The sequence below is a fragment of the Parasteatoda tepidariorum genome, chromosome 4, assembly GCF_043381705.1.
Source record: "Parasteatoda tepidariorum isolate YZ-2023 chromosome 4, CAS_Ptep_4.0, whole genome shotgun sequence".
NCBI classification, from domain to species: domain Eukaryota; kingdom Metazoa; phylum Arthropoda; class Arachnida; order Araneae; family Theridiidae; genus Parasteatoda; species Parasteatoda tepidariorum.
Window position 1 is genome coordinate 8,264,299 of NC_092207.1, and position 15,362 is coordinate 8,279,660.

At 30.8% G+C, this 15,362-nt stretch overlaps 1 protein-coding gene across 1 annotated transcript in view; it reads left to right on the forward strand.

Moving 5' to 3' along the window:
- Positions 1-13,922, forward strand: part of LOC107439585 (dnaJ homolog subfamily C member 2) — a 65,723-nt gene extending 51,801 nt beyond the window's left edge. The window contains exons 13-17 of the mRNA XM_043051721.2: positions 1,194-1,363; positions 5,842-5,942; positions 8,964-9,077; positions 10,898-11,052; positions 13,761-13,922. Coding sequence (XP_042907655.1) covers positions 1,194-1,363; positions 5,842-5,942; positions 8,964-9,077; positions 10,898-11,052; positions 13,761-13,817 — 597 coding nt within the window. The 3' untranslated portion in view covers positions 13,818-13,922. The remainder of the gene's footprint in view (positions 1-1,193; positions 1,364-5,841; positions 5,943-8,963; positions 9,078-10,897; positions 11,053-13,760) is intronic.
- Positions 13,923-15,362: the final 1,440 nt, after the last annotated feature.

Consider the following 15,362-nt stretch of genomic DNA (forward strand, 5'->3'; position numbering starts at 1 on the left):
ACTTCGCTTGCATCAAATTTGGTCCATTAAAACCCTGTCAAACTCGTCTTAAAGAATAGCTGTCTAGCACTCTATCCCCTTAGTCAAAGATGATAAAATAACATTTAAAAAAAATAATGTTTTAAATAAAATACTTTATAATATTGACACTTCTTGTACCCATCCTAAACTTTATAGGGGAAAAAGCACATTGACCTGAGACTTTTGGGATTTTTACCGGGAAAGCCTAGAAAAATCGGGGAAATTTGAAACCTGATTTGAGTGCCCACCCTGATACACCGCATCAAAAGAGATTTATTCCTTAATAGGGGCACCTAATACGAAATTTAAGGTTTAAAAATGATCAATCAAGGAAGCTTACTGCTGTTAACCAAACATGAATAAACTACTGTGAAATTTATCTTTTCAAGTCCAGTTGTATTTACAATGATAGTTTCCCACCCCCATTTTGGTTTAATGTCCTATTTCGAGAGAGGTCAAGCGACATGCGTTCGTCCAACTTTTTGACCCACTGATAAATCTACTCCCTCATTTAATGTCTTGTTGTTGTTGTTTTTTTACTAAATTTTTTGACTTATATGCTAGTATGTACAATGCACATATTTGTTGTTAAAATAGCAATAAAAAAGAAAAGCATATTTACCTCTTTTAATTTAAAAAAACTATGTTGATTTAAAATAAATGTATGATAAATACCTTTTGACTTAAATGTGAGTATTGATTTTAATAGCAAGCTGCTACGAAGGGAATAATACGTGATAAAAATAATTTTGTTGGTAGCCAAAAAAAAAACATTTTTTTTTTAACCTATGAAATTTTTTGTGTAAATTGCTTGCTTTAACAGTAGCAAAATGCATCTCACTGAAAAAAAATTTCGTTTGTAACTCGTTATAAGCTTACAATTTTCGTTTCTTTAATATTAGCATTTTAACAGTGAATTGTAAATCTGTCTTAATAATAGACTTCTCGTGTTGTACTCATTATATCGATCTTCCAATTAATTTTTTTGGTTAGTAGAAAAGAAAGAAAAGAAAAAAGAAGAAAAATTTCTGAAATGATAATTTTGTTCTGTCGTGACAGTTTTCAAACAATTTTACTTTACTTAAAGATATGTCCCGTTTAATCTACCAGCTTAAAAACTGGCACAAATATAAAAACTATGTTTTAGAGTTTAAACTAAGCGTATGTTTCAGGTTCAATCTTTAAACAAGCAGTTGGAAGAGGAGAAAGAGCAGCTGTTGGCCTCTTCTCAAAGGTCTTGTGCGAATAATGAGGAGAAAGGCAACCAAAAGCCATGGTCACCTGCAGATCTTCAGCTTTTAGTGAAAGGTGTTAATCTTTTTCCTGCTGGGACAAACAACAGGTAAGCTGATCTTCAATATTAGCAATCTCTCAATTAAATGTAATGTCATTTGCCTCCTAATGTGGCTATCCAGGTTTAAATTTCAGTAATGACCTTAGATACAAATTCTAAGCCCCCACTAGTCTCGACCTCAATGCTGACGTAATATATCCTCAATAATTGGCTAATCATGTGTTAGAAGCACCTTGCTGCGACTTTCCACGATTTAAAAATATATATACAGTAAGACCTGTCTATAACGATACTGTAGGGACCTAAATAAAATATTGTTATAGGTAGGTTATCGTTATAGACAGGTTTGAAATTTAAAAGTATACGTTTAAAACTAATGATAAATTAAACTTCTTTTATAGGCTCCAAATGAAAATTTTACTTAGAATTATGAAACAGCACACAAGAAAAATTTACTTACAATTTTATGAATCAAAACAGAAATTATTTAGAAAAATAATCGGTTAGTTTTGTTTGCTTATTTTTGGAAGCAATTGCCATTTCCATGCACATAGATTTCAGTCCATCTAATGAATTCAAATGAACATCAGTTACATTTGGTAATGTTGCAACAAAATCTTGCAAAGTGTTAATTAGCAATATGGCATTCTCGGGTGAAATTTGAGTCCTGTTTTGAGAACAGTCAGCTGCTTCTTCCTCATCACTTTGATCACCCGGGATAACTTCTGCTAAAATCTCTTCATCACTTGCACCACTGAAAACCAACACATCATTATCTAAATTTAAAAATTCATCTGCGTTAAATAGAAATGATGTATTAGATGATCTTTGGAAATCACTGACAATCGAATTTAAGCCTGCCACACATTTTTCTTCTTCATCAGTGATTTCAGTAAGCTCAGTTTCTGCGTTTCCGTTGCTTTTATCCTCAAAGAAAGAAGCTTTCTTCCAACAATTTTGGATGGTGGATTGTGTCAATGAATTCCACCCTCCGGAAATCCAATCACATGCATTTTTTACATCAACTGCATAAGGATTTGGGAGTTTATTATCCAGATTATAAACAACGTTCTGAACTAATCTTTTTCGATAGTATCCTTTGAAACATTTTATTATTCCCAAATCTAATGGCTGTAGAATCGACGTGCAATTTGGGGGAAAATAAAACAATTTTATATTTTTCAAACTTGGAGGATTGTTGTGAGGAGTGCAGTTGTCAACTAAGAGAGCTATTTTTTTCTTCTTTCTTTTCATCTCCTTATCCACATCAAGCAGCCAGTTGTTAAATATTTCTTCTGTCATCCAGGCTCTTTTGTTTGCCTTGTAGTCAACTGGTAAACTTTTCACATTCTTAAAACATCTAGGTTTAGCGTATTTGCCTATAACGAACGGCTTCAGTTTATCGGTTCCAGTACTGTTTGCACAAAGTAGAACAGTTAACCTCTGTTTTGATTTTTTACCGCCTTTACAATTTTCTCCCTTAAATGCCATTGTTTTATCTGGCATGAGCTGATAAAATTAGAAAGTTTCATCAGCATTTCTGACGAAGCTCTCTCCCTCCTACTATACCCCTTCACCCATTTCTACTGCTCTAATTTCCCCTAAAAGTGGCATTTTATCTCAGAAACAACGAAAGAATATTACATACAAAGGAGATGGGGGAAGAAGAAAAAAAACATTTTGTTATCTCACATTTAAGCTCGATGGGGAATCGTTTTCCAACGGTAGAAAAATCGGAATGGAACTATCAACTATGAAAAGAGGAAAAATTATCGTTGTAGACATGTTTAACTGAAAAGTGGTTATCGCTATAAACAGATACATTGAGTGAATAGGAATTTCACCGGGACCTCAAGGAAATATCGCTATAGACAGGTTTATCGTTATAGACAGTATCGTTATACACAGGTTTCACTGTATATATTTTTAAATCATGGAAAGTCCATGGATTTAGGTCACTGAACAATCTAATTTTAAAAATGGAATTTCCCCCACCCTCCCAATTTCATGGTGTTCCAAATATCTAAATTTGTAACAAAATCTCCTTTCAGAATCATATCTGAAAGGAGATCTTTCAAAAAATGAAAGAAAAAAACATCATTTCTAGAAAGAATTATCTTATAAGCTTATGCGATTTCAGAATTTTTGTTATTATTTTTTTTTTTTTAATCAATTTGAAATTTTAGCTGAAGCAAGCCAGCCAACTGCAAATTTTTTTATTTATTCTAAAATGAGAATAGGAAAATCAGTAGTATTTCTTTCCTTTCTTATGAACAAGAAAAGTATCTTTAGAATATAATTTTGCAGAAAAAAGAAAAAAATAATCTATGCTTTTGTATTTTTTTCAGCTATTTTATTGCATCAACTCTTTCTTTACTCTGTTTTTTAAATTTAAAACCTATAAATATGATGATGCAGAGTATAACAGTTTTGGTTATACTTATCATTTCAATTAACATTATTATAATGCTTTTATTAAATTTATTGTTGGGTTTTTGTCGGAGAAAATAGTAGCTTCGTTAAGTCATTAAATATTCTTGAAATTAGTCATGGAAAATCATAGATTTGAAAATCTAAACTGTAGCAGATTCCCTGTCAATAATAGACGGATCATGGGTTCGAATCCCCTTGTTGTTGGGCTAACTATGGGAAATTGTTGTGGTTTTCCACCAACCAAAGACCAGAGTAAAAGCTAGTTTGTCCTTTTGCTTGATCTAAGAGGGTTTGATGGGTTGTGTTCAAAATTACCAGGCTATGGAGATAAACATTGATATTTGTAAACCCTGAAATAGGTTGACTGTTCAACGCAGGTTATAAAACATAAAATGAAATATTCATTTTGGCATTTTTTTTCCTTTTTTTTTAAATTTCCATGTATGTTCACTTGTTGGGGTTTGTTTTTTCATTATGTGCTACAAAGTTAATAATAATCATAAAATAAGAAAGTGGTCAATGCTGGTTATAAAATAAAGTCAAGCGTAGTTAGGGATCATGAGGTGGTTTACAGATTTAGTTTTTCATGGAGATTTAAACAGGGGGGGAGGGAATTAGTTCGTCTCTAGTTTAAGAATACATCATTAAAAAGAGTCTTACCTCATTATTCACACGCCATGTCCTACTCTCCCATTTCTTAATGGCTGTCTGTAAATAAATTAAACTTGCATTGTTTACTTCAGTATGTTTTTTCTCTTTGTACATAAAAGGAGAATTTCTTCGAAGGTGAGTGCATCACACAGTCTTTGAATTGACAGCTCTACATGTAAAAAGTTGTATTTTAACATGCTGTCTTTTGTATAGCAAAACTGTTTTTTTTTTCCCCATGTTTTGAAATAGGGAAATAGTGTCCCAATTTTGTCCAATAGCTTAACCGTTAAAGTAGGTATGAATGTCTTAATTTCTTAAAATAAATTGTTTAGAGAGTTCTAAATGAACTCAACAGCCAGAGGGGTAAAGACGAAGGGCATTCAGAACTATGATCACATGAGAATATGTGAACTTATATTTTTCCTTCTTGCGGTGTATTGTATTAAACTAGTCTTTCTGACTCCAGTGGCCCATTATCAATTTAAACCCATTTTATCTAAATTTTGAAATCACACTAGATGTGGGTGGAAGTTTGCTCTGCTCTAATTCCAAAAGTTTAGCAGAGTGTTAGCGTTCAATATTCACTTTCTGTTTTGAGTTTACTTATTATTTGATTTTGGGTATTTTAACTCGATGAGAAAATAATGAAATACTTATTGGGTGTTTATGTGTTTGTAGATTTGCAGTTTTGGATTTGTTAGAGAGTATTTTTACTTTAGACTTTTATTTACACTTTTATTTTAGTCACCATTGTAAATTCCTGCATAATTTTCTAGATGTCATATACCAATGTAGAAATAAGCTGTATATATACTTTGAAATTACTCTAATTTAATATTTGTAATTACTATCTGTATATATTTCTGTATTGTACTTCTGATTATTAATTGCTAGTTTGCTAAGTTTGCATCTCTGTGACTTAATTCTATTTTGTGTCAGATGAAAAACTAAATTTTTCAATTTGATTAGAGAGTAGGCCTGGGCAATATACCGTAATACCGTCATTTACCGGTATTTCTTTGATACCGCGGTAATGATATTCGGAAGTATATTCTTCGAAGTGTTGATGTTTATATTAGTAATTGATGTTTACATTAATAAAATTTTTCTGTTTTAAAATAATGATGCTTTATAATTAGTTGATTCCATGGGATAATTATGCTGCGAGCTAATATAGGATAAGTACCCCATTTTTTTTAAATGATGCTCTTTAAACACATTAATTTTTAATTGCAAAATAGTCTTAGCATTTATAATATACATAACAATTTAATTACCGCGGTATATCATAATATCGTGATATGAAGCTCACAATATACCACAATATCGAAATTCTGACATTGCCCAGCCCTATTAGAGAGTGCAACTTATTTTGAAAAATTATACATCAATTTTTAATTATTTTCATTGTTTAAAAATGTGATACTTTAACTATGTTATAGATGGGAAGTAATTGCTTCTTTTATGACTCAACATTCAACAACTAAAATAAAGTGCACAGCTAAAGAAGTATTGGCCAAGGCTAAAGAACTTCAAAAGCGAAGTAAGAGTCTCTGTGATTTTAGTTTGCTGAGTAATATTTCCATTTATCAATATTTACTACTTGAAGCGTTTTGTAGCTCTTGATCATTGTCGAGTAGATTTCAAACACTAAGAATAATTATATCTAAAATTATTGTATGGCTTCTTAATATTTTCTTGTGTTATATATTATTTATGTAAAAAGATATCTTTATAATTTTACTAATGTATGTTCTTGATAAGATCACAAATGTACGATGTTAAGCTTTGTGTTCTTTTGATGAGCATGTTCGAGAATTTTTTTTAAAACTTCTAATAACGTTTGTGTCTGATATTGTAACTTAAAATATCTTCTGCACTAATAAAATACCTTCTGCACTTTTTTGTCAAATTTTTGCTTATATATATATATATTAATGGGTTNACTTTTTGACTACTCTCATCCCTGATTATTCCCCTTAAAAATAATGTTTATTTATATTTTGCTTCTTAGATTCAGATTGTTTATTAGATCATTTTAAGCTTTGTTTACCTTGGGGGTCAATTATACAGAAAAATCTATTATACGGACTTCTGGAAGTCCCACCGATTCCGGATACGCGACTTTACACTGTATGATAGTATTTCAAAATTTTTGATTAATACTTTTATAAAGTATATTCACTATTTTATGCAGGGCCCGACGTAGCCTAATTGAAGCCCGGGCAAAAAAAAAAATTTGGGGGCTGCTTCAGTAATGAAGAACCGAACATTGTGAAGGTATTTAAATTTTTAATCTAATTATAGATAACAAGAAAATTGACTAAAACCTAAAAGAGCTATAAAGTCCCCCCCCCACATCTTCCAGTGGTTNCCCCCACCTCCAATCAATAGTCAAACAAAATATTGTTCTGTCCATTTTATTGATTTTCTATCAATTTTATGTCCATCATGCCGAATGCAGTTTTGTGATTATTAAATTTGTAGCAGCGAAAAATAGCATTGACTATCTAGCAGAAATATTCATATCCTTGCTGACAATAGAGCGGAATTCAGCTGAATTTTCTAAATTATGATGGCTCAATTAAGCCAATCAGAAACCCATATTTTTGCGATATGTACAAATACAGGTTTTTTAATGGCCAAATTTGTCCACATTGATTTCGAAAATTTAGCTGAATTCCGCCCTAAAAATCTGTGGATTTACGAAAGGTAGATTGTGTTCATACGATAGATTAATGAAGAAGCCAACATAAAACTGACAAATTTTACACTGTAGGGATATTTTGTTTCTAAAAAAGTTTAAAGAGGGGAACGAAAAATAAACTTTCTGTTCGATTTGGGGGTCCCTTCTAAGGTGTGGGCCCAGGGCAACTTACCTGTATGCCCCTGCCTTAGTCTGACTCTGATTTTATGACAGTTAATAATTCAATGACAAACGTATGGTTAGTACTAATTTTCAGTAACTTAGTAAACTGATGGATCAAGCAGATATATATCTATATATTTTTAAATTTTCATCTGCATTCAAAAGTATTGAAACATTTCATTAATAAGAACTTTAAATTCTGAGTGCAACTTTTAACAGAATAATCAATTTTAAGAAAGGTTATTGGAAAGAATTTACTTAATTTAACAATTCAAGAAATAATGATATTTCGAAGCAAAGTGCAGAACCATTTTTTCTTTTCTTTTTTCTTATTTTTTCCCCCTTTATGTTTTCATTTTTGCCTCAACTCATAACATACTTTTCTCAATTCTATATAGTAAATAATAAATAGTATTTTTCATAAATGTTTCTACCATGGTCACATTAAATAAATTCATAAAAAATTGTCCAGTCTTGTGATTTTTGAAGAGTGGCATTCATGAGTGAGGAGTTCAAAATATCCTCTTCTTAATTTTTAACTGTTCAAGTGAGAAAGGATAAAAACTTAAATAATTGCAGTGGTGTAATATGGTGCATAGCATTTTTAAAAAGTGCTTAAAGGTGCTTATTTTTGATTTTCGTTTATTTAAAAGCTCTTGAAGGTACTTTATTCATTGGGTGCTACAAAGTGCTCAGTTTTCCCTTTTCCAAAATGAGTTTTTTTTTCTTTGCCATTTTGATTTTCGCCACCTATTATACGAAAGCGTGCTTTTCACATTTGTCTATTCAATGTTTTCAAAATTCACTTTGGCTTACCGTCAGTTCATAGCGTATGAAAGCGCCAATCATTTTACAAGTTTGGTGAGATACTTGGAAGTCCGCATGTACATCCACTGAGCTGTGTTTACTGAGTTGCACTCTCATGTGCAACTCTGCTGCATTCTCAATTTCAGGCTTCTTGTTCCACCCTCTTATATCGAACTGAAAAATATCTTGAACTTTTTATAATGGCCAATATGTTCAAGAGACAGTGGCGTAGTTATATTGTATTACGCCTTCTGACGTATGTGTATATACACACCTGCCAACTTGTACGGTGGCTGAAAAAGATTTGACAAAATGGTAGTAAATGAACATGTAAAGTTTTAGTTAAACTAATTGAACATTGAAGAGCTAAGTAAGCTAAAAATAGCTATTTACATATTTTTTAATTATTGATTTTCGTGATAGGTTGAAAAAAAAAATTTTGAAGCTTAAAATTGAAAATTTAATTCGTCAAACTGCTATACTGTTGCTTCTACTGAGAAGTTTATTTGCGCAACGGCTGTACAAGTTTGCAGCTATGCATATATATATTCTACATGTTTAAATTACGATAAAAAAAATCGATGAAGAAAAAATTTTATGTCTACATGTTACTTACGGAACCGAATAGTTCATTAATCAAATAATGTATAATTTCAGAGGGGGTTTTCTCCTCCAAATCCTCTACAAAACTACACCACTGAAAAAAAAGAGTTCTTTGTCAAAAACTAGTTATTTTATCATGATCATGGAAAGTCTTTGAAAATTATTTCGCGTTTTATTAATGTATATAGTGCTTAAAAAGTACTTAAAAGGTGATCTTTTCAGTCGAAAGATTTTGCTACATTAAAAGAAAAATGGTATTTAATTTTCAACATTGTTTTCTCACAGGTGGAGGTTTGAGAGAGCAGGTTAATAAAAGTGCTTATGAAAACCTGGAGAAAAACCAAAAACAAGTGCCTATAGCTGTGAAAGATCAGTCAGCACCAACAGAGAGATTTGATAGTAAGTTTCTTTTAAATTACAGTCAAACCCCATTACAAATAACATGGTTTTTTAGTGAACGAAATGTTCGCTTCCGTGCCTTGCTATACACATATAATATATTTTGTGGATATAGTGAACCAAAACAAGATAGGAAATTGGATATTATGAACTTTTTTCTGGCTTCGAGTGATTTATTTCCTTAATTTTTGGTAATTATGAAATTTCTACATAAAATACATATACCGATTTTTAAAACCTTCTATTGAGTGGATTGTAGCCGTAAGCATTTCTTCTCAGTTTCTCATCCCTAAATTTTTTGTACTCAAAACAAAGAGTAATAATAACTAAAGGTTAGCACATTTTTATTACTACAGATTGTTTTTCAATCATTTTTGTATTTCTTTTTATGGGTCATTTATTTAAATAATGTGTAATAAAAGGGGGCAGTTCTGAAAAATTATTTAAAATTGTTTGTAGTACGGATATAGTGAACTCTTGGTTATCGTAAACCGAAATTACGGTCCCTTGAAGATTCACTATTTTTGACTGTATTTTATTATGTTAATTTTAATGATAACTTAAGCTCAGATGCAGGGAACTATAACCAATTTTTAGAAGCTGGCATGTTATGGAATGGCAGAACAGCTTCTTTGTTTTTATGAAAAGGCTATCTAAAAACATCTTCATGGCTGCCAACTCTACTGGATTTTTCCAGTTTCTCCTGCTCTGCTAGTTTAATTAGAATTCTCCTGGTTTTTGTATATTTTCATACTTGCCAACATTGGAGAAATTAAATAACGGGAGATTTTACTAGCAAAATTTTTTAGGCTATGAGTATTGTTTTGATTCATCATGCATAATTATGTAGGTCGAAAAGAGAATTTCAAAATTGAAAATAATGTAACCACTTATATTTACCTAAGTAACAATTATGTATATAAATCTTAATCTAAAGAAGAGTTTTTAAACCGTTACTTAACAAAATTACTTTAAAATTACTTAAACTATAAACACTCAACATACTGCAGTACTGGCAATAGCACCATCTGTTGAGGTATTTTGCCATCAGCAAAAATTTTTAATTTTTTTTTCAACAAATTCAGAAAAATTTTGTAAACAGGAGATATTGGTAAATTACTGGAGTCTGTGTTTAAAAAAAAGGACTAGGCAGATATGCATTTTAGAAAATTTTCTAAAATTGAGTAAGTTTCCTAAAAAATTCCCTATTGAAATAAAATTTTTGTATGGATTGCTTGCTTGAATATTTAGATAAGTACTAATAATGAAGCGAACCTCGTTTATAAAAATCAGTTCAAAACTTTTTTTGATCTAAAATGTTCAATTTATTTTTGTTCAAAACTCTCTTTTTAAATTAATTAAAAACATTTTCTAACTATCTTTTATGAATTATTAAGTGCCAATAATATTCGAAATTGTGAGTAAAAATAATGCATAACATTTCAAGCATGTTTGACGCCAATGATAACTGGAAAATATTGCAGTTTTTCTGTTATGATTACTATACAAATCACCTATGTTTAAAATATTTAGTACATTATTCAACAATTACCACGAAATTTAAATTATTTAGTGAAATCTAATGGATTTTTCCCTATCCATTTTGGCAGCTATGCTTCTTCTAGATCCGAAAAATAATGTGAACAATTACTATTGTGTCATTCTTCAAACAATTTTATGGTGCTATCAATTATGCAACCAAAAAAATCATTTTATGTGAAAAACAAAAAAGTAAATTTATGTTAATAAATAAAAATTAATTTTACATTTTTCTATGAGGTAGTCTGTTATTATTGTTAAAAGAGAATTGATATTTCCAGCTCCAGCCGATATGGCAGGAATTTGGACATCAGAGGAGCAGCAACTATTGGAACAGGCGTTAAAAACTTACCCTGCTTCGACAGAAGAAAGATGGGAAAAGATAGCTGCATGTATACCTCACAGAGACAAAAAAGATTGCATGAAACGATACAAGGTTCTTTTTATTTTATTCTTCAATAAATCATTGATTATTGAATTTGAATGATTCAATCTAACAATTTTTGTTGTTTAATAATTTTTTCTCTTTTTATGTAATGACCCAAACAATATCCTTTGTGTATATATTTCTATTTTGAATGTTTTATTTTATCTTATTCAAAAAATCACATAAATTATGCTTTTTTTTCTTCTTTTTTTTTAAAAAAAAAGAAAATCCGCCCCTCTTTCTAATACAATGTTTTTGTTTGGGCATCCATGCCATTAAAAAGCAACTTAGAGTTAATATGGTAATTTTCTTTACTTTACATTCTTGTTTTAAACTCAGCAATATTAAGTACTTTTCCTGTTGGTGAAAGTTAGGCCTTTTTAACTCACAAAAAAGAAGGAAAGAAACTAAGAGCCACACTTTTTTTTTTTAACTCATTATTTCTCTCATGTGGCTATTCTGAATTTTAATTATCTTGCAGTTTCTATCAAAAATCTTGCATTACCTATTAAATATTACTACTGATTTTAAAAATAAGTAATCATAACTAGCGTTGTTTAGTGACAGGATTGCCACACCACAGGGAAAACCTGGAAAATACAGGGAATTTTAAAAATCACCTGAAATAACAGGGATAATGCAGGGATTTTGATTTTTTTCTTCACAAACTGGGAAAATATGGGGAATTTTGTTTCTTATTTTTGTCTTATAAAAAAATGGCGACCACTCAAAGTGGATATTTAAGGATGATATTTCAGTTATACTGAACTATTCCATTTACTATAGCATTATTTAAGTATGTTCAGCTGTTTTTCCAGCAATTAAAACTAATAAAAATAGTTAGCCCTATATAGCTCACACAAGAGCACACTAATTGTTGTGTTTCCTCTTAATATATTGTGTATAATATATACATGGAAAACTCAGGGAATTTTTTTTCCAGATTTGAGTGGCAATGCTGAGTGAGTTCAATAATTTTTTTTTTAAATAATGAGTAAAAAACACTTATGGAGGTTTTTAATTGTACTATGAACTAAGTGAAATGTTAAGTTGTGCATTGGTGCAACATGGTCAACTTATAGAGGAGGATGAGTCACTGTTTTTAAATAATATCTTATATCATTTTAATATTACATATCTTTTCTTAATATATAATTTATTTATATATCTTAATATATAGTTAGTTTTTTTACATAATTTTAATATTACATATCTTTTCTTAATATATAATTAGTTTTTTTACATAACTTTTATTCAACTAATCGCAAACTGATAAGTTGAATAAATATCTTAGTTCTGTCTACACGAGTTCAAACGCAGTGATATAAATGTACTTTTGATAAGAGCCATCATCATTGTTCTTCATAATCTATCATTGCTTATACACCTGCCGTTCAGTAAAATAAATAAAATGGTGCAGTTTATGCAAGAGTATTTTGCTGCAGCCAAGGAATACTGAAGTTGACGATGGTTAACAATTGGAAAAAGTATATTTCTTTGAAATTGATGTGTCAGCCTAAGGTTGAGTTAAATTAATGCAAAACACCAACAAAAATATTTTTTTATGAGTGTTTAATCAGTACCATTTAAAACTCTGAATTTAAAATTTAATTTGCTTTTTTCTGACTATTTTTTCATGGACACAGCTTAGGGAAAAGAAGAAAAATGATAGTTCAAAAAGTGTGAATGCAATCACTAGAATTGCTTATTCTATAAATTTTCCAAATAATTACATTGACAGTGTTAAGAATAAGCTAAAGCAATAAATTTTTTGTTACTATTCATAAAAATCTATCTGAATTATATGTAAAAATGTGAGTTTATTGATTTTGAGGGAGAACTACTTATTTTAAACACATTATCTAAAACAGAGGTTTCCAACTTACATGAGGCCGGGGGCTGCAATTAAAAACACCAGTCAAATGGCGGGCTACAACTTTATCAAAATTTTATTTAGGACTCTTTTATGTTTGAAGGAAATATTACTGTCAGATTTTTATCAAGTTGTTCAAAACAAAAGTATTGAATTACAAATTAAAATAAGAAGTAGATTTTTAAAAATATTTAATTGCATATTAAAAAATTCTGTCTACAATAACTTTAATTGTGCATCTATGTATTAAACAATTAATGTGCAACAGATATCAAATCGTTAAGATATAAAACTTAAAAGTATTTAAAACCCATATAGCTTTTTTTACGAAAATTTTCCGCAAAAAAATGACAACTACTTTATTTTAGCCTGCGGGCCACAAAAAAAGGCTTTGCGGGCCGCCAATTCGTAACCACTAATCTAAAATTGCGCAAAATTTAAAATAAAAAATAACTGTCTTCAAAAAAAGTGACTGAAAATTAAATAATGCTCCTGCCTTTTTATTATAACTTTAAATGTAAATTGTTTATTTGAAATTTAATCGCAAACAATAGTTTTTTGTTTAAAATTATTACAAGATCAAATTTGAATCCATCCCAATTTTATAAAGCTATGCAGACCATTTGTTTTTATATGAATAATATTCGTATGTTTTTATATGAATAATATTGCATTAAATTTGGCTTCACGTGTTATACAAATTAATAGAATATATATATATTTAGTTTTGCAAGTCAGTTATGTTATAAACTATGACATATTTTTGGAGAATGTTTTATATCACAATATATATACTCCTGTTATTATCACAACTATGTCCTAAACACAAATATTTCTTTTTCAGGAACTGGTGGAAATGGTAAAAGCTAAAAAAGCTGCTGCCAACAAATCTAAAAAATAGGTGTAGCCAAGAAATTTCTCTTCTGTAAATACAATGATGTCGAGACACAGTGATACTCATGTGTGTTGTACATATTGAATCAATTAAAAACAATCTTTTAAGAAACTTTCTTTTCCAATTGTTAAAAATTCAAAATGAAACGGTTGCCTGTATTTATTTAATTGCAAAAAAGAAAGAAGGGAAAAAGCAACCACTGCTTAGAGCTTACATTTGTCTTGATAGAAATCTGATTGATAAACACTTGCTGGATAATGTTTTATCCTCTAAACTTATTAGGGCAATACAGTGGCGTAGTTTTAATATATGTTCAAGGGGGTTATCGGTCATCTTCTTCTAATATATATATTCTGTCCCGTAGTGGACGGATCGTAATCACACGGTTCCCAGTATAACGCCGAAGTCAAGCATCACTAACTGCAGTCAGTAAGCGGGTGGGTAACCACTTTAATCAGCCTGCGTAGGGACCGATGCTGCGCGGTATTGGTCCTCGTTAAGCTGTTCTACCGTAAAGTGATTGCCTTCGCATGCAGGTCGTCGGGTTGCCGAAGCAGGGGAGCCATCCCCTCTGCAGAGGATCGAAATTGCGATGGCATGTCTTCGTATATCATCCTCGGGGATGTTTTCCAGACAGTCTCCAATAGCCCATTGTTCAGCTCTAGTATGCCGTAAATAAAATACCTACCTGCCTAGATATATATATTCTAAATGTTTAAGTTACAAAAAATGCATCCTACTTTTTTGCATTGCTTACAACAGTTCATTATTCAAGTAATGTTTTATTTCTCCCCATGACGGAAGATAATGATGGCATATCTTGTTTGAGACACTATTACCACTGGCAAGTGCACAAGCAATAAGATACAGTAAGACCCCGCTTAATTCTGTTTCGTTTAGCGCTGTTTCGGTTTAGCGCTCTTTTATTTCAACCTGGGGATTCCCCGAAATTGTGAGCCGGGACTCCCCAAATATGTACATAACATATCCGAAACAGTGTAGTTGTGTTTCTTGTTTGGTGCGGTGCTGTGNATAAAATACCTACCTGCCTAGATATATATATTCTAAATGTTTAAGTTACAAAAAATGAATAATGAAAACTTTTTTGCATCCTACTTTTTTGCATTGCTTACAACAGTTCATTATTCAAGTAATGTTTTATTTCTCCCCATGACGGAAGATTATGGTGGCATATCTTGTTTGAGACACTATTACCACTGGCAAGTGCACAAGCAATATGATACAGTAAGACCCCGCTTAATGCTGTTTCGTTTAGCGCTGTTTCGGTTTAGCGCTCTTTTATTTCAACCCGGGGATTCCCCGAAATTGTGAGCGGGGACTCCCCAAATATGTATATAACATATTCGAAACAGTGTAGTTGTGTTTCTTGTTTGGTGCGGTGCTGTGCGGGGGCATTTTTATCATTTGAAACATTTGTTGACATTATTGTAAGTACATATAAATTTAAATAATACTATGACGATTAATGCAGTGACAAACATTATAATCTTTAGTTTTTATCACGGGTGATAATGAAAAACAAGAAAAGAA